General features: G+C 39.5%; 1 protein-coding gene across 3 annotated transcripts in view; it reads right to left on the reverse strand.

Moving 5' to 3' along the window:
* LOC120083235 (structural maintenance of chromosomes protein 6B-like) overlaps nucleotides 1-24982 on the reverse strand; it is a 36740-nt gene continuing 11758 nt past the window's right edge. For 2 of the 3 annotated variants that reach the window (XM_039038913.1, XM_039038905.1), the window contains 18 exons: nucleotides 8660-8734; nucleotides 8364-8468; nucleotides 7741-7910; nucleotides 7543-7645; nucleotides 7296-7408; nucleotides 5588-5792; nucleotides 3911-4042; nucleotides 3611-3725; nucleotides 3372-3457; nucleotides 3190-3285; nucleotides 2949-3085; nucleotides 2761-2863; nucleotides 1500-1579; nucleotides 1312-1390; nucleotides 1090-1147; nucleotides 718-815; nucleotides 479-573; nucleotides 1-336 (listed from right to left, as the gene is read on the reverse strand). In XM_039038913.1, coding sequence (XP_038894841.1) covers nucleotides 285-336; nucleotides 479-573; nucleotides 718-815; nucleotides 1090-1147; nucleotides 1312-1390; nucleotides 1500-1579; nucleotides 2761-2863; nucleotides 2949-3085; nucleotides 3190-3285; nucleotides 3372-3457; nucleotides 3611-3725; nucleotides 3911-4042; nucleotides 5588-5792; nucleotides 7296-7408; nucleotides 7543-7645; nucleotides 7741-7910; nucleotides 8364-8468; nucleotides 8660-8734 — 1902 coding nt within the window. In that variant the 3' untranslated portion in view covers nucleotides 1-284. Of the gene's footprint in view, nucleotides 337-478; nucleotides 612-717; nucleotides 816-1089; nucleotides 1148-1311; nucleotides 1391-1499; nucleotides 1580-2760; nucleotides 2864-2948; nucleotides 3086-3189; nucleotides 3286-3371; nucleotides 3458-3610; nucleotides 3726-3910; nucleotides 4043-5587; nucleotides 5793-7295; nucleotides 7409-7542; nucleotides 7646-7740; nucleotides 7911-8363; nucleotides 8469-8659; nucleotides 8735-24982 lie in introns of all 3 variants that reach the window. The other variant, XR_005483387.1, reaches the window with a different exon arrangement.

Below are 24982 nucleotides of genomic sequence, written 5' to 3' on the forward strand. Positions count from 1 at the left end.
TTTCCCGAAATAGCTACTTCTATTATAACCATGTTGAGTACATCATACATTAAGCCTATACAAAAAGAGCGTTTCTTTGCCTTTCACCTATTAATTGTCCTTCTCTACTTTCTCATAGATATGACCGTTAATTCTACAATTGGTTTGAATATGGAGAATATACATAAAAGATGGTAAATTATCCAGAAGGATGAATAAGTTGAAAATATATTGGAACAAAAAAAGATGGGAATCATACAGAAATCGTTGAACAGATTGAGCTCTCACCAGCAAGAACATCATGATCAAGGAGCTGCCATTTGCTGCTTCTTGATTCGTTCTCCTTGTTTTACCATGCTGTAGTTAGATCCCCAAACGTAAAGTGTCTCAATACTTATGCATAGTTTTAAGAGAAGTGAGAAATTTGTGCATATGCAGTTAAAGATCACATCATTAACTATACTAAGTGAAACTCAAAAGATTTAATCTCTGTAATTACCCAATATCATGCGGCGTTATAAATATCCATTGGGAGCCTTGTGCCAATGCAAAATCCACAAGAGTGTCCAAGCTAATTTTCCGACTTACAGCGTCCTGTGAACTTATTGGGAAGCTTGTGAAAAGACTCAACTCTTTTATGTTTCAAATATAAGTTTTAGACAACATTCTCTGTGGCCATCCATATCAGAAATATAATTGAAATATAAAAAGGATGACAAGAATGAGACAGTAGCTCACCATAAACACATCAAATTCATCCATTGCTCGAAATGGGGCTTCAGTCATATCGTGTAACGCCAAAGCAAAGCATAGTGTTGAAAATGATCGTTCTCCACCTAATATCGTTCAGTTTCATTATTTCGCAACCATCATCTTTCAATGTAAGCTATATATACATAGATTAATAGACATCTCAAAAAAAATTCCACATTCAACAAAGTTGAGGGAGGCACGTAAACAGGTTAATGCATAAACCATTAGAGGTATTAACAATCTGAAAGTAGAAACCGAAAATCATTAGGCAAAGCATTAAGTAACTATAGCTAAGATGTTCCATACAGAAAAACCAAACCAAATGGATATTATGCTGTCAATTTATGAAAAAGAAACCTGAAAGTCCACGGGTATCACGAACAGAACTGCTGGATGCATCTTGGGGCATCTTCACCTGTTGAGTATTGAAGAAATGCATATTTCAATAACATAAATCAATATGAAGTTTCTAGATTGGAAACCATTAAAGTGGGGGGGAAAAGACCCCAAAAAAAAAATCCACAACAATTGGTGGAAAAGATGTCTTTTCATTCCATGAAATCCATTAAGTGGGCTTACCTCAACTGAGAGGGTCTTTTCCTCGTAATTAACTTTTATATGTCCGCTGATCCCTTTTTTTCTTAAATGGCCATTAAATCTGAACAAATGTATCATAGTCAAGTAAAGTCCAACAAACTTTAACTAATATCATCAAATGTTAAAGACAACAAACTGAAGATCTTTGAGAGTGCAAAAGAAATTCATACTGCCAAGTCAATTGGCGCTTCAAAAGACTAGCATTCCTTTCAAACTTGTTCCACCGTTGCTCAAGAGCTTTCTGGCAAGCCTGTAATTTAATTCAAGAGTAGGTTACAAGTAAGAATACTTTCTTGGAGACTACAGAGTACATAAATAGGGTTTAGGGGCTCATCCTGTCTTAAACAGAATAAAATGCAATTTGACAGTACGCTATTAAATATTAACAGCTAATGCAACTAGTTTCATTTTCTGACATCATTTCATTTAAAACAATAATGATTCCTTAAAAAAAGTTCGCATTTAGATACAACTAGATTTGTGCTATTTGTCAACCCACTATAAGTCCCATTTCATCCGTTAGCTTTGTGATTAAACTGAAAATGAAGTTTTTGTAGTGGTCTTACTAAAACGGATTTTTCTCATAATGGGAGCGGAGCTTACAATTACATATCCTACAGAATGCAATGTAATCAATGACAGAAAAACTTCAACTATAATTCTCTTCTTTTGGATAGTTTAGTGCCTTTTTTCCTTAAAAAAAAAAAACCAAAAACAAAACAAAACAAAATAAAAAAACTGGTATAGTTCTATTTGATTCCGTAGTTTCTCTCTTTCTTATTCATCGTTTCAAGGAGAAAGCTGAAGTTTAATGGTTTGATTTCATTACGAGCATTTTATGGGGTACATGGTCAGAAAGGAATCGCAGATTTTCCTTTTGTAGAAATCGATAGGGACTTCTTCACTTTCGGGGGCAAAGTAGAAAATTGTGTAGATACAAACTCCATTAAATACACTCTACTTGCTTTAAATATTTCATCGAACTCTAATCTAAACCACTTCTGTTCGATAGAACGTATTCAAAGACATTTGCCAGCCTCCTGTGAACCACAAAGAAAACCAAGGAGGAGAGAATCCTCAGGCTCACTCTCACAACAAAACTCAGTCATCAGAACTCAATCATCAACAAGCTGATTGCCACAATATCAACATTTTAGGCAGCCACTAAGCCATTGAAAAAAAAAGGTGGGCATCTAAATGCAAAAAGGTCAGATTTATAGTGTGTGCGCATTTTATTCCTAGTTTTGAAACTAATCGACAATCAAGAGAAGAATGCAAGATTTCTAGAACCACAAAACTTAAGGTAATGCAAAATAGGAATATGTGTGTGCACGAGAACATAAATAAGATGTCAAAGAATAAAGTATAAAATTCATAGGCAGATAGAACATCCATGAAAGTCAAAGGAGAGAAAAAAATCAACTAACTCACATCCAACTTCTCTCTAAAACTTTTATAAGTCTGTTGTTTTCTTATAATTGTACGCTCCTTTTTCTCATACATCATCCTCAGGTCTTCAAGAGATTCAGAACATCTGGGAGGGACTAAAAGGTTAGTATATCTTGATCATAATTGAGGCTTGGCATTTTCAAAATAAAGTAATGAGTTAATGTCAAAACCGTCTGGTCTCGTTATTAAGTCTCTGATTTAGCCTTGTTAATTGTGCACTGAGTTGTTCAGGTGTGCTCCCATCCCAATCACCTAAAGCCTCAATTTCACTCTCAGGACATATTATTGAAGCCTTACTGTAGCTCTCCTGCAATTGTGATGTCATCATGTCATTGCATGAACAAAAAGTTGATCATGCTATGCTGTAGACTAATAGGTAGTGTACATGTCGTAGTATAAGATCATAATTACCTTACGATGGCGCTCAAACTCCTCATATTGTCTCTCTGCCTCTTTAATATCAAAAAGGACCTTGTTAGTCATAATACCTTCATAATGATCCTTCTCCTGTGACATTTTTATATTCTTATACATTAATTAACTAATAATGAGCAGCAAAATTTTCAATGAACTATCCGTAGAGCAGGAATAACCTTTTCTGCAGAATGCAGTTCTCGTTCAATCTGCAACATATCTCTCTCAGCTTCTTCAAATGCATCAATTTCTCCTTTTGCTGACTCTATATATATATATATATATCTATCTCTTATACACATCTAGATGTGTATAAGAGACAGGGTGGAGAGAGAAGAGGAGCGATCACTTAATAAGAAAAAAAGATAAAGAAAGATACTTATGAAGAATCTGAATGTCAAAATCACTGCCTGCGTACCACAGAGATTCTCAAATGATACTTTAAGATCTTTTGCCTTTGCTTCCGCTTCTTTCATCCTAACTTGAAACTTTTCCAGAAGCAACTTATTCTCTTGTATCTCCTCTTCAATTTTCTGGTAATCATTCCCAAGAATACAATGATATTAAAAGAATTATGCAATTAAGATGATTTTTTTTTCTTGCATCTCCTCGTGAATTATGTAATTAAGAAAAAACATCCACATACTTTGACAGGTGTGATGGTAAATTTGTTTGCACATATGTTACGTAAAACACAAATGCTACAAGCAGATCTTACAGAAATTTCTTGATGAAGCTCATCCACATTTGATGAAGGCAATGAACTAGCCTCAGCAACTTGAGACTTCCGTAAATCTTGCAGCTCCAAATTTTTGGACATAAAAAACCGTTCCGCACTCCGACACTTCCTCTTCAAAAAAAAAAAATAATAACAAAGAATCAGATGATGGCATGATAAAAAAATATTTTGCAAAAAAAAGCTACAGAAACACAAGGACATCTCCTAGTTGGATGTGTTTTTGTTACGAAATTTTGGGGGCTACATTCGTCACTCTTTTGGCTGGACCAAGGCCATACCAAAAGGACCCACAACAGCTACTGTTTAATACACTCAAAATCCATCCCCCTACTAATTTCGTAACAAAGGCCCTTTTGGAGAATTTTATTCATGCTACTTGCTGGATCCTTTGGCAAGGTATTTTCCAAGATAAGGTACAGTGAATTCATTTGCGGTACACCTAATCTAATTCATTGAACATTTGCCAAAATTTAAAAGGATGCAACTACTAAATCCATTAGAAATAATAATTCCAAGACAAGTCCTTAGAACTCAAGGACACAGTTGTACAACCTATAGAACAAATCCTATTCAAGTAAGGTCGTAATTTCAAGACAAATCTCCAAACCACAACCCCGAATAAAAGAAAAGATTAGCTCAAACTATTGATAATTTGCAATTCAAGATCGTAAGGAAATAAACTTCAACCAAATGGATACAAGAAAATAAGAGGATGAAGCATCTCAAAAAGAAGACCGACAATTTCATTATGCTACTGAAATGACCGTCTTCCATCAACAAAGAAAAGAAAGGAAGAAAGAAAATTGTAAGAACTTTGTCGTTCAGAAGATGGAAGAACAAGTAAAACCTTAGGGAATTACTTTCTGTCGAAAATAGCATATTGCCCTAGGGGTTTTTTAGTAATTTCTTATACCCTAGGACTTCCCATTATCTATTTATTTGGCCTGTTCTCTTGTACTTTGTGTATCAAACCAATAATAAAAAATAAGACTCAATCGTGGGTTTTTCACATAAACTGTGTGTTCGTTTTTCGTTTTCTCTTTTCATCACTTTCAATGATGTTCATGAGAATTTCTCACAGAAAAGATCCAAATCCACCATTTACTTGAAACCCAATTTTACTTTCACTAATTAATTTAATTAAGGAATTACTTCCAAGAAAAATCTCCACTACTATTTTCCACTAGAGGATCTGTTTCTTCTGCAAAGACTACCAACACCAAAGCCTTTGTTTACAAATGGGAAAGATACCACCTCTCAAGAAATGATATGCAGCACTCTCATCTGCCTCCAAAGAAAATCTTCCATCAACTTTGCAGTGTAATGACCTACTTTGGAATTTTTAACTGTCTCTAGTCTACAGTAGTGTTGGCTATGGTTTGCCTTATTTTTATCAATAAGTCAACCAAAGCTAACCTTTATCGGTTAAATTCTTTCCTGTAATTGAGAATTTCATGACTTGGATCTGGACACACAGAATCAAGCAACAATAAATGCAATCCATGATGTAGAAAGTGACTGCACTTCGGTTATTCCATCTAAAAAACAAATCACAGTGAACCTCCCATCCAACCAAACAGGAAAAATAGATAACCAAGGACCAAAGTACACAAAATAATGATTACAATAATACATGTCATTGGCAAACCAGAATACCTTCGCATTGCTTAGGTTGTCTTCAAGATCCCGGAGTTGTTCTTCTGAAAGTCTCTTCCTCTTCCTACATTGTTCAGCTTCTTGCTTTACATTCAATGCATCTTTTTCAAGACTTTTAATTTGGTCTTCAAAGGAACTACAAAGTCTGCCACTTCTGGGTCTTCTAACTGGGGGAAGAATTGTCTGAACAGAACCTCGAGAAAACCTATAAAGAAATGATGATGAATTCTTTTAGATCAATAATTACCGCATGACAAACAAAAACACATTTAACAATAATCACTTTTTACATGGATTCATGTAAGTCTGCAGAAATCTCCATCCGCAAAAAGTCAAAATTTAACTAACTACAGTTCCTTGAGACCCAACTCCTTTTCTTGTCCCTAACATTCAGGAAACGATAGGGAAAATTTTGTCCTGATTTCATCTGCTGAAAAAGATTCTTGATTGAGGTCCTTCTTGTAAGGATTCAGCTGTCAGAAGAGATTCTCCTCCTTTTTGGAGCTGGAAGATGATGCATATCGTATAACTCCATACCATAGAGGGAAAAAAATATTCTTAAGCCAAATGCTGTAGGATGACAGTTAAGACTTAAGCCTAACAAATGTATATTCTTATTCTTGCATTTTTGTCTATGACGATCACTTAAAGTTAAGGTTCTTTTTCATTTTTAATACCCATCTCCTCGATGGTTCATTATAAAGGTAAACAAAAAGAAAATGGTATTTTTTTTTATTGGTATTGATATAATTAAATTTACCTTAACCCATCAGCTTAAGCTTTTGGGTTAATCGGTGATTTAACAATGATACCAAAGTAGGAGGTCCTGAAATTAATACTTTTGTTACAATAAAGAGAATTTACTATCCCCAATTTTTTAACCTCCAGTCAATTGCATTAGTAAATGCTTATCTTCATCTTAAACTGGAATTGTACCCCTCATTTGAAAATTAATTATTTGCCGTCTCTTTTCTATGAAGTTTTTAACTGACTTCTTGTCAAGTGTATGGTTTCTAGAAGCAAATTTTGGAATAAACCAATGAGAAAATATCATATATAACAAAAATGAACAATAATCCATTCCTTAAGTCTCAGGGTGTATGTTGAGAATTCCACATTGTAAAAATCAAGGGACCTCACACTCATTATAAGATAGACAGGCTACTCTTCTCATTGTCATTTGGTTTTGAGATGGAACCCCATGTTATCTAATATGGTATCAGAGCCCGTAATGCCCAAACGAGTATTCGGTCCAAGAAAGAAAAATTATGATTCGATCAAGAATGGTGAACCCAAAAGATGCACCATCTTGAGGGGGTGCGGTGAGAATCCCACATGGGAAAAATCAAGGGACCTTGCACTCCTTATAAGATAGATGAGCTACTTCTCTCATTGCCAATTGATTTTGAGATGGAACCCCATGTTATCTAATGGCATGAGAGTTTTTGCAAAACTGAAATATAACTATTAGCTCAAGTTCATAAAGTTCTTCAAATGAAAATCAATTAATTTATGGTAAGAACAAACAAACCTGTGAGTGAACTTCGAACTCTTATAACATTATTATGCTTTATGTAATCACTTTCTAAACACTAGGAATTCATAGTTTTGTATACAAAACACACTATCCATTATCAAACGTGCTCCCAGAAGTGAAAATGATAGAAGAAGCAGGAAAAAATTATTAGAATTTAATATTTCAGCTTACATTTTGTATCCATCTAATGTAAAGACCTCCTTGAGGTTTGAGATACGTTGGTCAAATGCTACTGATTTACCCACATCATAATCTTTAACAAGCACTTGCCTCTCAGCATCACCCTAGGAAGCAAGAGTCATGGTTATAGAATAGAGCAACACATAATTTCTCAATTATCAACAACCTGAGGGGGTGCACAAAAGGAGGTAGCCTAAATGAATAAGCAAAAGAAAAAAACTTAAAACACGAGAATTACCTTATCTATCAAAACATTGATGACAGTATGGTTTTCAGAATGAACGACTGAAAGGGTTGTCGGGTGCTTTGTTTGAGGAAGCATGTGAGCTGGAATATTTAACCTACAAGAAGAAGTGAGAGCATGGGAAAGGATAAACTTAATGGTCAAACCAAAGATCATTAGGGAGCAGGGAAGAAAAAGAATTCCTCCACCTACACTGGTCTTGAAAAGTCATAGATGATAATTGGGAGTTGCCTATAATTAGCTTCATTTGCACATCTTCTCAAAAGAAGAGAATCTTGGTGATCAGTCACAATGAAAGCATTGAGCAACCTCCCAATGGCACTTTCAACAGCAGGAGCCCACATGTCACCATTGACCAAATTCTACAGAAAATAATCAAATCATCAATAAACAGTAGTAAGCTGCTGCCACCAGAAAGAACAATCTCACAGAGATAAAGGACCTCAGTAACACACCAATTCTGAAACGCATATTGATTAGCAAAGAAGCCAATCCATGTGGCCATGACTGAAAGAAATACACATTAATTTGTATCTTTCAGGAGAAAGCCCAACTTCTTCAAACAAGAAAAACGTTTACAATGATATTACAAAGTTTTCAATGACTCCCCTGACTTCATAAATCAATAATCCCACCTCTTTAGTTTGCATTTTCCCTCACAGATGTCATAAGGTAACAAACAAAAAATCCTCCCTGCATGTCATCTAGATGAACATTTCCTCCAAACATTCCTTTCTTTAATAATAAATTAGCTAGGTGATGGCGTAAAGAAACAAAAGATACCAATAATTTAGTTTCTGATTTCTGCTACTAACCAGATGGGAACCAATTGGACCAATGGGAGGTTTCTTGAATCTTTTATGTTGTCTCTCAATTGCACGTAATAATTGAATGACTCTATCACCTCCAAAAGCTGTGACCTGTCCAAAACATAAGTTATGCCGTTATCATCATTGGAGGCAATAGGTTAAAGTAAGAGAGCATCTGCTGCTTATATATGCAAGGAATTTAAGCTACATAAGCAAATAAAGATATGAACATGCATATTCTAAAATTGAAAACCATCCCCAGTTTGACGGGTATCTAAAATCGTAACCCAGTTTTTCCTCACCTTGTTGGTTTGATGCTGCCTTAGCTCTCGAATTGAGTGAGAAAATTCATAATGCTTTTTCTCATAACTTTCAATCTGCAAAAAACCACCATCATTTAAAAGTACATATTAAACAATCGTATTAGAAAAAATGATCCATCATAGTTTAATATGTTCTAACATAGAAAGCAAAGGGACAGCAGAACCATGAAAATATTGTTGAAATACGTCAAATTAGCCCTAAGGGCATTTTTGTCTTTTTACTATATTTGCTAAATTAGGGTTTCACATTATTCTATTTATATCTAAGGTTGGGTCTATTGTAAACAAGACATAAAAATAATAAGTTCTTTTCTACCGTGGTTTTTCTTCCCTGAATTAGGGTGGTTTTCCACGTAAACTCCTTTGTGTTGTCTTCTTTCCCTATTTCAATATGGTATCAGAGCAAGGTGATGAAACCCTAGCCCCGGTAAGAAGAAACTCAGTCATCAAACTTGATAGGTGAAGGTACGCTGAATAATGAGGCTATGATTCAAGCAGCGGTTGACCGCTATCTCCGAACCATCATCCCAGGTGGCTCAACCGAACAGATCCAGCTGGCGAGCCGAACAGCAGGTGGTGGGATTGCTCCAGCTGGCGCGCCGATTAGCTTCCAGTCTCAGCCGTTCCAAACTGAACACCATCGATCGAATCCTTCCAGCCGAACAGCAGGTGGTGGTGGAAGGTCATGCCTTCCAGCCGGCGCACGCGATCGGGTCACAACCAATCGGACCCTCGCTGCTTCGCACACACCGTCTCAGCCTCGCACGTTCTCCAGCCGGCGCATGCGATCGATCTACAGCCGGTAGGTATCTCGGCGTCGCACAGAATCGCATCTACACCAGACGGTCATGGGCTTGCTCCAGCTGCCGGGTCGGGTCAGATCGGAGCGATTTCTTCCGCTTCGCAGCAGATTGCCGAGCCGTTCGTCTGTTACCCACCATCAAAGCCGTCTGGGAGCAGCGCCGGTCACGGGTTGCAGAACTTTGCCGCTGGTGGACTTCCGCAGTAGCTTCTTCACAGTATCATGGTGGACAGCCTCTTCCTCATGTAATATCCAGTCAGCCCCAGTTTCGAATGGGTGAGTCCATTGAAGAAAATCCCATGGTATTTTAGAACGAAAAATTCCAGATCTGAATCTCATGGGGAACTCCAACAACAATTAAGCTAGTCTTTCAGCAAACATGGTTCGCCTGGGAGCGCCTGATTGAATGAGCCATGATTCTTGCCCCGATGTATCAAAAAATCCGGTATCAATGTTTCCTACTCACCAACTTCTTAATCTTTTATCTGGAACCAATTGGAAAATATACTGCCAGGGATGACACGGGAGAAGTTGAATGGGCAAAATACTTCTCTTGGCCCCAAACCAATTAAATGGTTACTTGAGGGACGGCCATAGTTTGGATATTTAACGGAGAGATACCACGACCTAGATCCTGGGGATCCTCAAGAGCCGTGTCTGGAAGGCAAGAGATTCTTTGGCTCCCTTGTTTAATTCAGTAGTATGGAACCACAAATCGGGAAAACCCTTACTCTATTCAGCCCACTGCCGAGATATTTGGGATAGCAGTCCGAAGGTTATAATTCGAGGCGTCAGAACGCATACCCGCCTGTATACTTACGTAAACAGGTTCACGAATGCAACGGGAGCATGGATGTAACGTCATGAACTTCAGCAAGATGTCATTGTTTATGGCCAAGAAATGGATCTATGTCGGGGAGATTCATCTGCACCTGCCCACAAGATGGATTCAATACCCAAGATAGAAGAGGTGAGCCGTGTGTATGAATTTTCTTGCCTGGTAGGACTAGTCAAGCTGCCATAGCGCGCTCGAGAAAGATTCCGAAGAGCTTATGAGTAGATTCCCGAACAGTATAGGAACATGAAATAGTACTAAGAGACCAGCAGCACACCAGATCTCAATGTTTGCACGGTATCTCTTGCATCAGAGAATAAATGTATATCTCAGATGCAACCAGTTAGATTGGCAAGGAAGATAGAATCGAAGTACTTGGCAATAGATGCAATGGTGCGCGGCCTCCACAGGAATTTACGACAAGTCAAAAAATCTAGTAGACGAGTGTTCCTCAGTCATGCCTTCGGGGGAGATATGTCAGCCGGCTTGTTAGAGGCCTGAGTGAGGTGCGCATATCAAGCAGACAGCACATTAAGATCACCAAATCACCCAGCACACGACTAGCTCTCGAGTGGAGAGCATTTAGAGTAAAAACATGGCATCCACGAAGGTCAGGTTCTAGAGCTGCTGATGAAAGAGTATAGCAGTAGAGATCACGCGTTGCCTTCCAAATCTATGGGGTAAACCCTCACACTCTTCTCGTCCAGTTTCCTCCTCTGGATAGAATGACAGGAGAGGATCATGAGTTATTAGACGTGTCTTCTAGTAATTGCTGAGGAATGGAACCAGGTATCCTGGAAAGGTCGCACGATTGCTGAACCTAACCTCAGACAGCAGGGTCCATGCTCCAGATGACTAATGCCTGGTTGATCCTCAGGTACGTATTTTCTCTCATACTATCGGTCACAAGGAGACAGTCTGGAGGATAACAAAGAGTAAGTGGCATTCCGAGAGAAATTGGCGTTCTAGGTGCTAACCTCCTGCTCCTCATATGTCCCTGTTTTGAGGAAATAATCACTTGCGCAGGAGGGCATATGGTCACACCTTGTGGATTCTAATTTTTCACGCAGGAGCGAAATCTCAGCTCACCTGCAAAGAATGCTGGTGTAACATTATGCTCCCATCCGAAAAATCCTGCTTACATAGCCCCAAAAAGGCTTTTTTACACAACTATCTACTTAATCGAGCTATAAGTTAGAATATGGAAATAACAAAGAGTAGTAAGAGATTCTGACTAAATTACGAAGTGTGGTGTCTCTCTTCCTCTCGCTCCACGATAAGTTGCCTGCTGGATTGTTATATGGACGAAGACTTCGCTGAGAGTCAGCCCTCGAATGATCGATCTAGGGCGATTAACACTGCTCTTGCAAAGAAAATGATCGTACTAGTGAACTAATGTTGTACCCTCTCTCCACCACTAATTTCTCATATTAAATGCTTCCTCCAGAATAGTTCACTTATTCAATGTTTTAAAGGGACTACGCACACAATAATCTAATATACGATTTGACACGGTTATTGACTAGTTTGTCCCCTTCATAAACAGAATTATACTTTTATTGCTGTGGCATGTTTTCATAGGACTTTCTGGCAAGCGACTCAATCGGAGAGGACTTATTTGCGAACATTAGCTCATGCGATAATTTATATCCTCATTTATTCTTAATACAGATGTGAGATCGTTTTCTCATTATTATTCTCCTTTTTCTATGATGAGAGCGTTCTTCACTATCGCAAAAGAGCTCAATGATATTACAGGACTCGTACCAATATCTTGCGTGTTTGGTTATTACTCACAACCCTATAAACTCTTAGCACAACAAATTATTTTAACTATGTCTTGTTTGTCAGCATATTTGTATCGCTCAATTGGACATCCTATGTTCTATCGCTCGAATATTATAGTGCGGTCGCCTATTTCAAGCATTCTGCTATTCCTCCTTCATGTCTTGATTTACACCATAATGTGAAACTCGGTGTTTGTGTTTATTATGATTCCATATCTGTGTACTATCTGTTATTGATGACCTATCAGTCGCAAACAACCTCTTACGCACTGGGTATGTCAATTTGTTTCTCATGCTCCCTGCTCACTTTAAGCCTAGATAGCCTTTCCACCTGGTTGAGTGATGTAAGTGGTGGTTCCCTCGCGCGACGCAAGGTCCATACGTGCCTATCCTTCAAACAGTTCTATACCACTATAATTTAACACAGTTCACACAAAGATGCCATATCCTTCGGAGTGACAATGGTCGTGAGTTTGTCAATCACACCTTCCAAGGAATTCCTAGCGTCAAAGGGGATCAATCCCATCCAAAACTCGTGGTTGCATAATAACTTCCTCAACAAAATGGGGTGGGCTCATGGAAAATCAACAAACCCTCATTGAAGTTGCTCGTTCCTTGATGATTTCAGCCGCTCTCCCCTCTGTTGTGGGACCATGAAGGGGAGATGGGCACGCGAGTTGCTTACTTTTTTGTGTGACAAGCCTTCATTTCATTTGACTGTACATCATAATTTGAATAGCACCTCTCCACGGAGGATTCCTTTACATTGGTGTTCTAAATAACTCCTCTCACTTGAGGGTGCTTCAAAGAAGTTCTTATATAGAGTCTTTCCCCGGATACTTGGGTTCCTCTTTATAGGTTATCACTCCTTCTAACGAACAGTGCTGTTTTTAGGAGTGTACAAACTTCTCTCACATGACTATTTTCATAACAGTTCAACACAAAGAGGTTCGGCTACTTCTACTCACGGGAAACGTTGAGCGCTCTAATTGCTCGAGGCCGCAGCTCGTTAAGAGAGATACTTTGTTGCAACGTTCTATCTCAGGTTGCATCGCAACTTTCTCCTTACGACTAAGCGTGAGAAGGACGAAGTAGAATTATTGCCATTTCACCCATCATCTTCACACAAACGCTACGTAAATATTGTTTGCATCACTTAAATACGGATGTCAACGTTCCCTCTCTATATCGAGAAAATAGTGATGAAGCCCTGTGAATCCTGTGAAAAATCACCACCTATTTCAAGTCTCTCGCGTCGTTAATTCCTTGATCGAGTATTTCCAAGTCTGTCGCACGTTCGTCCGTGAGGGGAGATCGCCGTTCTTTACGGCAGCTCATCTCTTTAACATGCCTTCACGAGTTACTAAGTACAAACTCCTCTTGGTGCTTCAAAGAGGTCCTATCAGTCACCCGTCTTATTCCTGGAGGTTCCTCTTCGTGTGTTTTGGGTGTACAGCCTTTGTTCATAACTCTGGTCCACAATCGGACCTAAGTAAATGCTCCCCGCACGAGCATAAAACAATGGTGTGTTTATGTACGCGTATTCACCACTTCAATGTCGCTAGAGGCCCTATATAAAATGCTTTCATCCATCTTCACAGATAAATAATCTTTGTCATCTATGGATGTCATGTTCCTTGAAGACAACCGCTCTTTCCCGTAGTCATCGTATCAGGGCGGAGACCCTATACGCAATGCAAGAGAACTAACAATGTCCAACGTACTCCACTAACCCATCTTTAGCCTCAACCTTGAGGCCCTAGTCTTATTCGAGTAATACTTCCTGAACCTGAGCTTTAGTCCAAATATTCCTGGACCCAATATTGCTAGTCTACTCCTAGGTACTTGAACCTAAATTCTCGCTCCCTGTTCGTCCCCAGTCTAGTGTGGTTCTTTCCTATACTAAAACAAGTGCCCTAAGGATAACACTTATTATAGGGAAAGAATCTGCAGAACGGCAAATTATGAGAAAACCCTCTGTTGTTCCACTCGGGAAAGTGTTCGCACATGCGTCAGAAACCACAACAAGTTCAAGAATCCCATTGTTTCAAAGGTAGAGTCTTAAGAAAGTCTGGGAAACACTCAGAAAATGACGAAATGAAGCTTAGAGAAGGCTTGAAATGTCAGGAAGGGGATTGAGATGCTGATAGACGTAAAATCCTCAAGAGGATGCTTAGAATTGTCTCTTCCACAAAGTCCGATACCTGAAGAGCAGACAAGACGAAAAACATGACAACTATGATACCACTCTGGCATATGCAATTGCTCTGAGAAAGGGAACCAGGTATGTACAAAATTAACCCTTATGCATAGCTTTCTGGACCTATAGTAACTTATCTCCTGTTTTTAAGGCTTTTACTACCTCGTTAGATGTTAAACAATACCTACCAGTGTACATGCGGCCCATGGAAGCTTCCCGATGGGAAAGCCGCAGTAATGGACGGAAATGAGAGCTCCTGAGGCCAAAAATAAGACTTGGGAGTTAGTAGCTCTCCCTAGAGTCAACAAAACAGTTGGTTGGCAAATGGGTGTTCACAGTGAAGTAATAATGTTCTGACTGAAAACCACTTGAGAGGTGAATATGTCGGATAGCCAGCTGTTAGTTTGCTAAAGGATTCACTTCCAGCACGTCTGGGATTGAACTTTATTCAGAGAAAACTTTTTTCCCCAGTGGCTCCAAATTAAAAGCACGATTCGTTGTTCTCCTGTCTGTCGCCCAGTGAATCAAGCATTGGCCCCTCAACAATCAACTAGAATTGTAAAGAACGCATCTCACTAAATGGTGAGTTGGAAGAGGAAGTTTATATGAGTCCCCCTCAGGTTTTTGAGAGCTAAGATTTGGGAACTCTATAGTTGGCACAAACTCAGGAAGTCCGTTTTATATGGGAATTGAAAGCCAGTCTCCTAGGAGCGTAAGAATGGTTAGTATGACAAGGATGTCACGCCGTGAGATATTGTTTATAGTCCTCAAGGGTTTGTAGGATCTAAAGAGGAGCTCTCCTGATCATACCTTGTTACCACAAAAATCACCCTTACCGGAAAGATTGCTTGTGTGTGGTGTAGTGTTCCATTGGTGAATATATGATAGACATGCATCTCTGATTCACCGAGAAGGATGATCCGCAGACAAATTGCTAAGCGGAACCCTAAAAACAAAGGATAGACAAGTGACATTTGAAATTAAGGATCTTGGTAGTTTAAGGTATTTTCTCTAAAGGGATGGAAGGTTGGCACAGAATCCAAAAGCAGGAATAGTCTGATTTCTCAGCGGAAGTCACTCTATGGGACTCTTGTTAGTTAAAGAAACAGGAATTCGACCGGAAGTGGCAAACCTATTGACGACTCTCTCCTACTTTTGAAAGGATTCAGATAGCAAACTAGAAAAAGTGTTTTCGGAAGGAGTTCCCGTGGAATCAATAAGGAGAAGAAAGAGTATCTAACGGCATTTAAGTAGGAAAAACTGATTGAGACATTGTCTCAATCACTGAGAACCCGCTACACCTCTATGCTGTGGAGTGTTAATGAAGAGTCAGTTGCATGTTGAAGCAGATCCATAAGCACTGAGCAACATGGACAGCTTGTGACTCCGAATTTTGAGATCATATCTCCACGAAGTCCACACCCTGGGAAGGGCTTGGAGTATTTAAGGAAAACATGACATCACGAGAGCATCGAGACCGATATAGCTGCGACTACAGATTGGGGCACAGGAATGATCCATGTGCACTTGAATAAAGAGAGAGGTCAAAACTCATGGTACTCAGTACCGTTAAAAGTTTTGTCTCAGAAGTCTGGGATAGAGGAACCTTTGATGTAACTGCGAGAAAAAAACAGGGTGTAGTGGGCCAGAATGGTAGTGCCTGAGGCAGAGTATAGAGAGCTATGGAAACTGGGAAGTGTGTGAAGAAATCTTGGTTGCAGAAGGTTTTATCTGATCTTACACCGAGAGTAAGTACGGCTGGCCTATGCACAGGCATGTATTGGTGGATAATAAGGTTGCAATCAGTATTGGCAAATAATCCCGTACAAACATGATAGAACCAAACAGTTTTGAAATTGATAAGGCACTTTATTAAAGAAAAGTTAGACGCGCAGAGTCCTATTTGTTATTCCCATTTACCTTCAGTCCATCAACAAGAATTGCCGATGTTTTTACGAAAGGGTTATCGAACAGACGTTTGAAGCTTGTATTAGCAAGTTGGTTCTTGCCGATATCTATGCCCAACTGAGGGGAGTGTTGAAATACGTTCAAATTAGCCCTAAGGGCATTTTTGTCTTTTTCTATTTTGCTAAATTAGGGTTTCACATTATTCTATTTATATCTAAAGGTTGGATCTATTGTAAACAAGACATAAAAATAATAAGTTCTTTTCTACCGTGGTTTTTCTTCCCTGAATTAGGGTTTTTCCACGTAAACTCCTTGTGTTGTCTTCCTTTCCCTATTTCAATAAATATCCTCACTTATTCTCTGCATTTTTAAGAAGAGAGGTGGTCAAAGTCCAAAGCAACAAGGCAGGATAAATATAACATAGCACTTGGAACAAGAAATGCTAAGGTAAAATAAAAAGAAAATAACAAAGGACTATAACACATAACAAATTTGGAAGCAAAGGAGATCAGGAGCTTGAGCAGATAAGATAAACTCATGCAATATATTTCAAGATGCACTTAATACATGAAACTTATTGTTTAATATTGGTAAGGACCTTTGTTAAAGTAGGCTTTTCCATCCACAGTTCAGTAGGAAAGAAATAAGAAGATTGAAATGTTTTGAGAACAGTTTTTTTTTTTTATATAGTTAAGATAACCAACTTTCATTTTGAAAAAATGAAGAAAATAGTGGCAACAAAAACACCCCGTATCCCAATAAAAAGCAACTCCCTACATGAAGAGAGGTCAAACTTTGCAAAATACCTAATAGGATAATTACAAAAGGTCTCTCGAAACCGAAAGCCCCAAGAAATTAGAAGCGAACTAGAAGACCTAACTCGCTAGGGTCCTTTTATCATACTCCCTAAAAGTTTCCTACTAATTTTGCTCCCGTCCAATAAAACCCAACACAATCGCCAACAAACACCCCCTGCCAAGCCACAGAAAAGGACTTCTTCTCCCCCTAGGGAAACTCTCGATCATAGCAACACTCCCCTCTGACGAGCAACGAAGCCAAACTCCTAGAAGAGAACATCCCAAACTGAAGCTATGCAAACTCATATGCCCAAAGAAATATGATCCAGATCTTCCTTCGCCTTCCACAAAGGATGAGAACGGCAAATAAGCAATGAACCTCGAGAGACCGATCCATCATTTCACACGGAGTCCATGTAACACTTGTTCAGGTGAAGAAATCTCAACTTTCTCTCAAGAATCATTATCCCATCAAATGACCCCCCAAAAAGAACCAAAACGACCAAGGGAGATGGGCCACAAGACTTCTAAAAAAAGAACTTACAGAAAGCGCCCTTCCAAAGGATTGAGTCTCTGAACCCTCCACATCCCCTTCTCGTTCATGCCTAAAAGAGTGATTCTTCAAGCAAGAAGAAGAGAAACAGCAATCCATCGTCCTCCCATCAGAAAAAATATATGACCTAAACACCGAAAGAGAAGGAGCATGAATCCCTGACCACAACAAGAAAGCCAGCAGCAAAGTGGTTTTTTTAAAACCGACAAATAGTAAGTCACAAGAGGCCATCTTCGCTCGACCATTGACCTCCCCAGAATAAGTATCCTTCCCCTCACCCCCACCGATGCACTGAAACTAACAACTCCACAAAAGGCAAAGGACTCTTTCGAGAAATATCCTTGCAAGTTTCCATAATTCGATGAAAACCTTTTTAGACACCTTGGGACCAACCACTCAAAGGGGGTCCATATTTGCTTACAATAATCTTATGCACTTAGAGAGGTGGACTCCGAAATAGAAGCGTCAACAACACCTAGTGTGGTAAAGCCTTGTTTACGAAACCTAAAGATTTCCCCAGATTTCGCAATCTGCAAGACTCCATTTTCAATAGGCTTTCAATGACCTCCCACCTAATTAAATTCGAGGCCCTTTCCGTTTTCCTTCCATCAATCACTTCCACAAAGGAAAACTCGTGCATCAACTTCTGCATACTCTTAACACCACCCTACAAGGGGATTTGAAAGAAGGGAGAAAAAATAAATAGGAAAGGCTAACAAAAATAAGATATAATCAACAGGTAAGTCCTTCCCAGCCTAAAAGATAAATAACCCTTTTTTCCAAAGACGCTAAATCCTCTTCCTAACCTCATCCAACCACCGAATCCCAAAAAGCAATCGCGCTGGATTATCCTGAGAGGTAGGCAAGAATTGGATGAGGAAGCAATCCCAACCTCAACACCCTACCAACTCGACCATCAACGCTCACACCCTAACAACTCTCGACCATCTCTTAAGCTTCTCCTGCCTCATAGTTGATCACATGATGCCTATACCTTCCCCTAGTTGATTTTCAACCTTATTTCTTTAAAACCTATTGAAATAGAAGAGAAGAAAACGAACACAAGGAGTTTACGTAGAAACCCCTATTCAGGGAAGAAAAACCAAACGATAGAAAAGGACTTAATTATTTTTAAATGTCATACTACAAAGACCCCAACGGCTCAGATATAAATAGAATGAGATGAACCCCTAAATTTAGCAATATAGTATAAATTACAAAAATGCCCCTTAGGGCTAATTAAACGTATTTCAACACTCCCCCTCAAGTTGGGGCGTAGATATCGGCAACACCCCACTTGCCTAATACAAGCTTCAAAACGTCTGTCTCGATAACCGTTCGTAAAGAACATCTGCATAACCTGTTGGAATGAAGGTAACATTAGGGAATACAGATAGCTTTCCGTTGTCTAACTTTTCTTTAATAAGTGTCTGTCAATTTCCACATGTTTGGTTCTATCAATGTTGCAACGGATTAAATTTCGCAATACTGATGGCAAGCTTATTATCATAACAATGACAGCTTCATGGGCCCCAGACTACTCTCGTAGAAGAATCAAGATAAAAAACTTTCTGCATCCAGATTTCTTCACACACTTCCCAGACTCATCAGCTCTAATATCTCCTGCCATCAGCACTACTTCTGCCACTACGCCCTGTTTTTTAACTCCGCCAAGTTTACCAAATTTCCCCACTACGAAGGTAACAGTACCCCTGAGGTTGACTTCTATTCAGTCACCAGATCCGCCCAATCTTCGAGTCAGTGATATGCCCTCGATTGCTCCGTAGTGTCATGTTTTCTGACACCAAGCCCTTCCCAGGGTTGGAACTTCAGGTATCTTCAAAATTCGGAGTCACAGCTTCCATGTGCTCACTCAATGGACTCTGCCAATGAACGACTTACCAACTACAGCCATAGGAGATGTCGGGCCTAATCATGAAGAATTAGTAAATCAAGTTTTCCTACAAGCGTTGATACGCTCCTGTTAATTCACAGGAACTCCCTTCCGAAATGGCTTATTCAATTGCTATTGACCTCAATAGGAGTGTCCATGGGTTTGCAATCCAATCATTCCTGTTCCCTTCAACAAGTCCAGAGTATACTTCTTGCTGAGATTTACAGATATTCCTGCTTATTGGATCTTGCCACTTCCATCCCGAAGAATACCTCAAACTACCAAGACTCCTTGATTTCAAATTCACCTTGCCATCCCGGTTATGTTTTAGCTTAGCAATTTATGTCGTGTCATCTCGCTGAATAGGATGAATGTCCATCAACATACACTACAATACAGCATCTTTCCTAAGGGTATTTTTTTGGTAAAACAAGGTATGATCAGAAATGGCCCCTGAACAAACAACCTTGGGACTTAAACAAACACCGGTGACCTGTCAAACCATGCCCTAGGGACTGCTTCAAACCCCATATATAAGACTTCCCTGAGTTTGCAAACATGAATTCCCAAACTTAGCTTCGAAAACCTGGAGGTGGACTTATGTAAAACATCCTCTTCTATAACTGCACCAATTTAGGAAGGCATTTTTTACATATAGTTGATTAGCGCGGTCGATCTTTTATTTACGGCGACAGATAGAAGAACACGAATCGTGTTTAAACCTTAGCCACTAGGGAAAAAGTTTCTGAATAATCAATCCCATACGTCTGAGCTGACCTTTCGCACTAATCTGGCCTTAAATCTCCTCGAGTGTTCCGTTAGACTTATACTTCACTGTGAAACACCCATTTGCAACCAAACTGTTTTGTGGACCATCTAGGGAGAGCTACTAACTCCCAAGTCTTATTTGCATCGAGAGCTTCCTGCTTTCCACTCGGAACTTCCATGGCCGAATGTACACTGGTAGGTTTGACTAGAGCATCCAGCTGAGTAGTTGAGCCTTACCCGGGTAGTTTACTATAAACGTCAAAACTATGCAAACGGTACTTTGTCTGTGTTCTTTTCTCAGAGCAAATTGGCCATTCGGTGGTTGTTGTGTTGATCTGTCTCTCTTTCAGTATCAGACTTCTGGACAATTCGCTGGCATCTTTGAGATCCTTTCCAGGCACCTCATTATCTCTGAGTTTCAACACTTCCTTCTGGAGCTCGTCTCATCATTTTCTAATGTTCCCAGACTTCTCTTCAAGAATCTACCTCTGAATACCAAACGGATCTTGAACCTGGCTAGGTTCCGAATGCTTGGCTTTCTGGACACCAGGGGTTCCTGTTTCCTTTCCTTTTTCCTAAAGTACGTTATCCAGGGCAACTTGTCTAGTAGGTAGGACGCGCACGGGAACAGCAGGAGCAGAGTTAGGCTCAAGACTAGTAGACGGTCCAGAAAATTAGACTAGGTCAAGATTGACTAAAATAGGTACGGAGTACGTGGAACTGTTAGTCTCTTCATTCGTGGTCTCCCCCTGAAGATGATTAACGGGAAAGAACGGTTTATCTTCAAGGAACGTGACATCCATAGTGACAAAATATTTTCTGGAAGATGGGTGAAAGCATTTATAGCCTCGCTAGTGAAGAGGATACCCGAAAAACACACATTTTTGAGCTCGTGGAGCAAACTTAGTTCGGTGTGGACCATGAGTATGAAGAAAGGTTGTACACCCAAACACACGAAGAGGAACCTCAGGAATAAGACGGATAGACTAATAGGACTCTTTGAAGCACTCAAGAGGAGTTTGAAACTTTAGAACTCGTGAAGGCATTCTATTAATGAGATGAGCTGCAGTAAGAACTGCATCTCCCCACAGGTACGAAGGGAGAGACGCTGGAATCATCAAGGAACGAGCAACTTCAATGAGGTGGTGATTTTTCCATTTAGCCACCCCATTTTGTTGAGGAGTATATGCACACGAGTTTTGATGGATGATCCCCTTTGACGCTAGGAATTCCTGGAAGGTGTGATTGACAAACTCACGACCATTGTCACTCCGAAGAATGGCAATCTTTGTGTTGAACTGTGTTAATATAGTGGTATAGAACTGTTTGAAGGTAGATAGGACTTCGGACTTATCAGCAAGGAGATATACCCATGTAAGTCGGGTATGGTCATCAATGAAAGTTACAAACCACCGTTTACCAGACAAGGTAGAGATGCTTGAGGGACCCCAAACATCACTGTGGTCCAAGTGAAAAGGCTGGGTAAGTTTATAGGGTTGAGAAACAAACGACACATGAGGTTGTTTAGCACGTATACAGACATCACAAGATAATGAAGAAACATTCACATTATAGAATAAATGAGGAAATAAATATCGCATATATTGAAAACTAGGATGTCCAAGACGAAAATGCCACAATAAATAATTTGTTTCAGACATAGTAAACGAAGATAAAAGACTAGTCCTAAACAAGCTTCTGGAGGAAGCATCTTCAGAAAGGAAATATAGGCCTCTGTCATATCGGCAGTGCCAATCGTCTTCCCCGAGCTCAAGTCCTGAAACAAAGCAGTATCTGGGGAGAAGACAACTCTACAGTTCAAATCTTTTGTTATTCTACTTATTGATAATAAGTTGTAAGAAATTTTGGGCATATGTAAGAAATTTTGGGCATATGTAAGACATTTTGCAGAGTTAATCCCTGAAATGGTGACAGTCTGCCTTTTCCAACAACAAGAGCGAAGGACCCATCCGCAATTCGAATCCTCTCATTTCCAGCGCTTGGATAGTATGAGAGAAATCGGTCGGACTGAGATTGTCATGTTCCTTGAATAAACGACACAAACCTCTGTTTACTGTCTCCCAATCTATTTTCACAATCCTTACAGTTTCTCGCGGGACATATACTACGAATGCACACAGACTTAAACAATTTCCACGTACTTACCATACTCCATTAGCCTACAAGCTGCGTTGAGACTAGTTTCGAATATTACTGAACCTGAGCTTAGTCCAATATTCCCTGACACATAGTACACATTTATTCACTTAAGTTTGAAACCTTAAATTTATCCTCTCGTCATACTTCTTCCATCGGCTCTTGTTAACCTCTAAAACTTGTTAGCCCCAAACACGATTCTCGCTTTCTTTAAACTACTTATACGAAGTGCCCTATTAATAAACATATTATAAGAGACGGAAAATCTCCAGAATATCAGAGAAAAACCCTCTGGTTGTTACCATCTGCAAAGTGTCCAGACGTCAAGAAACCAGCAACACAAAGTTACAAGATCCCCATTTGTTTTCAAAAAGGAGAGTCCTTGAAGAAAAGTCTGGGAAATAGAAATACGCGAAATGAGCCTTTAGCATGACACAGTAAATGTCGATGGCATAGGGTATGAATTTGACTAGAAATAGATCCTACAAAGAGATCGATTACAGAAAATATGTGTATTCAAAGTGCACGATTAACTTTTGAAAATTGAAGGAGACGAGAAACCACTAAAACTGACAAACTATTGTATTACGCACTGCTGTGAGTTATGCAATTGACCTAACTGAGAAAGGGGAACCAGGTCATGTACAAAATTACACTATTTGCATAAGAGCTTTTACTTCTGTAGCACGTGAAAATAAAATAGTGTAACCACATATTATCTTACTGATTTTTAACGTTGCTATGTGTTCTAACTCTAGATTATTAGTGAGTGTGCTCACCTAACAATACGCTTACCAGTTAAACACATCAGCACGGCCTTATATATATTCACAGCACTTGAATAGGAAAAAGCACGAGCATGTATTAATAGCATGGAATGGCTCCTGAATCACATAGACTTGGGAGTTGACTATTATTGCTTCTTCCAATTAAAACTAGAGGGCTCATATTTACAGTTGTGTTGCAACTAGGGATCGTTTCACACACCCATGAAAGTATAAAAGACCACAGTATTTGGTAATGTCTGACGAACAACTGAAGTAATATTAAAGCCAGGTTAGTTTAAAGGTTGTCACTTCCCAGACGTCACTTGCATGTATAAGGATGATTTAAATGTCTCTAAGCTGAGTAAGCTCGTTTTTGTATCACCCCGGAACCAGTGGCTAAAGTTAAATCTACTAGAATTCGTGCTAATCTTCATGTCATTTCCTCGTGCCCAATGGCGTGAATCATAAGAATTGGCACCCAAATTAATTCTAGTAATGATTGTAAGAGAAGAACGCATACATTCGCACTATGGTTGAGTTGAACAGGAATTTTAATATGAAGATCCACCCCAGGTTCCTATGAACGCTAGTATTCGGAATCATGTAATTGCAAAACTCAGGAAATGTCCTGTTAATGGAGTGAAGCCGTATCAGTCCCTAGGCATGGATATTACAAGGATCACGTGTTTGTTAAGTCCCTAGGGTTTGTTGCAGGGGCATTCGAATCATACCTTGTTTACACAAATAACTACCACTTAGGAAAGATGATTGTGTTTAGGTAGTGTAATTGTTTGACTGACATATCAATACCTATCAGGGATGAACCGAGCATAAATGTCGGCTAGCAAAACAAAGGATGGCAGAGTGATTTGAAAATTCAAGGATCTGGTAGTTTAAGGTATTTTCTGGGATGGAGTGGGCAAATCAATAGCAGCGAATATCTCTTGTATCTCATTGAGCGAAGTAATATATCTATGAACTTGTTAGAAAAGAAAGGAAATGATGGATTGCACCAACACCCTATTGACACGTCTACCTATTTGAGGTCTGCACAACTGAAAATGCATTTCGAGAAGGAGTTCCTTTGTTAGAATTTTTGGGTTAAAAAGGGAGGTGGTGACATAGAGAACGTCCTTATGATGAAGTGGTAATTCACGGTGAGAAAACTCGATGTTACTATGTCTCATATCTAGCCCGATCATCTGCTATGCTGTGAGTTGGTAAGTCAAGGTAGTCATGCAGAGTCCATATGAGGAGCACATGGAAAGCATGTGACTCGAATTTTGAGATACCTAAGTCCACCCCTGGAAGGGCTTGGTTTCAGAAACATGACCACGAAGCATCGAGGCATATTGACTCAGATTGGGCCGGATCTGTGACTGATAGAAAAGGTCAACCTCAGGGTACTTGTACCTTTTGTATGGGGAAATTTGGTAACTTGGCGGAGTAAAAAACAGGGGTAGTGGCCAGAAGTAGTGCTAGAGGGAGTATAGAGCTATGAATCTGGGAGTGGTGGAAGAAATCTGGTTGCAGAAGGTTTTTATCTGATCTTCACAGAGTAGTCCTGGGGCATGAAGCTGTATTGTGATAATAAGGTGCCATCAGTATTGCGAATAATCCGTCAGACAATGATAGAACCAAACATGTTGAGAATTGATAGGCAACTTATTAAGAAAAGTTAGACACGCAGAGCTATTTGTATTCCCTATGTACCTTCAGTCCAACAGATTTGCGATGTTTTTACGAAAGGGTTATCGAGACAACGTTTGAAGCTTGTATTGCAAGTTGGGTCTTGGCCGTATTATCTACACCCAACTTAGGGGGAGTGTTGAAA

Source organism: Benincasa hispida, chromosome 1 (genome assembly GCF_009727055.1).
Source record: "Benincasa hispida cultivar B227 chromosome 1, ASM972705v1, whole genome shotgun sequence".
NCBI classification, from domain to species: domain Eukaryota; kingdom Viridiplantae; phylum Streptophyta; class Magnoliopsida; order Cucurbitales; family Cucurbitaceae; genus Benincasa; species Benincasa hispida.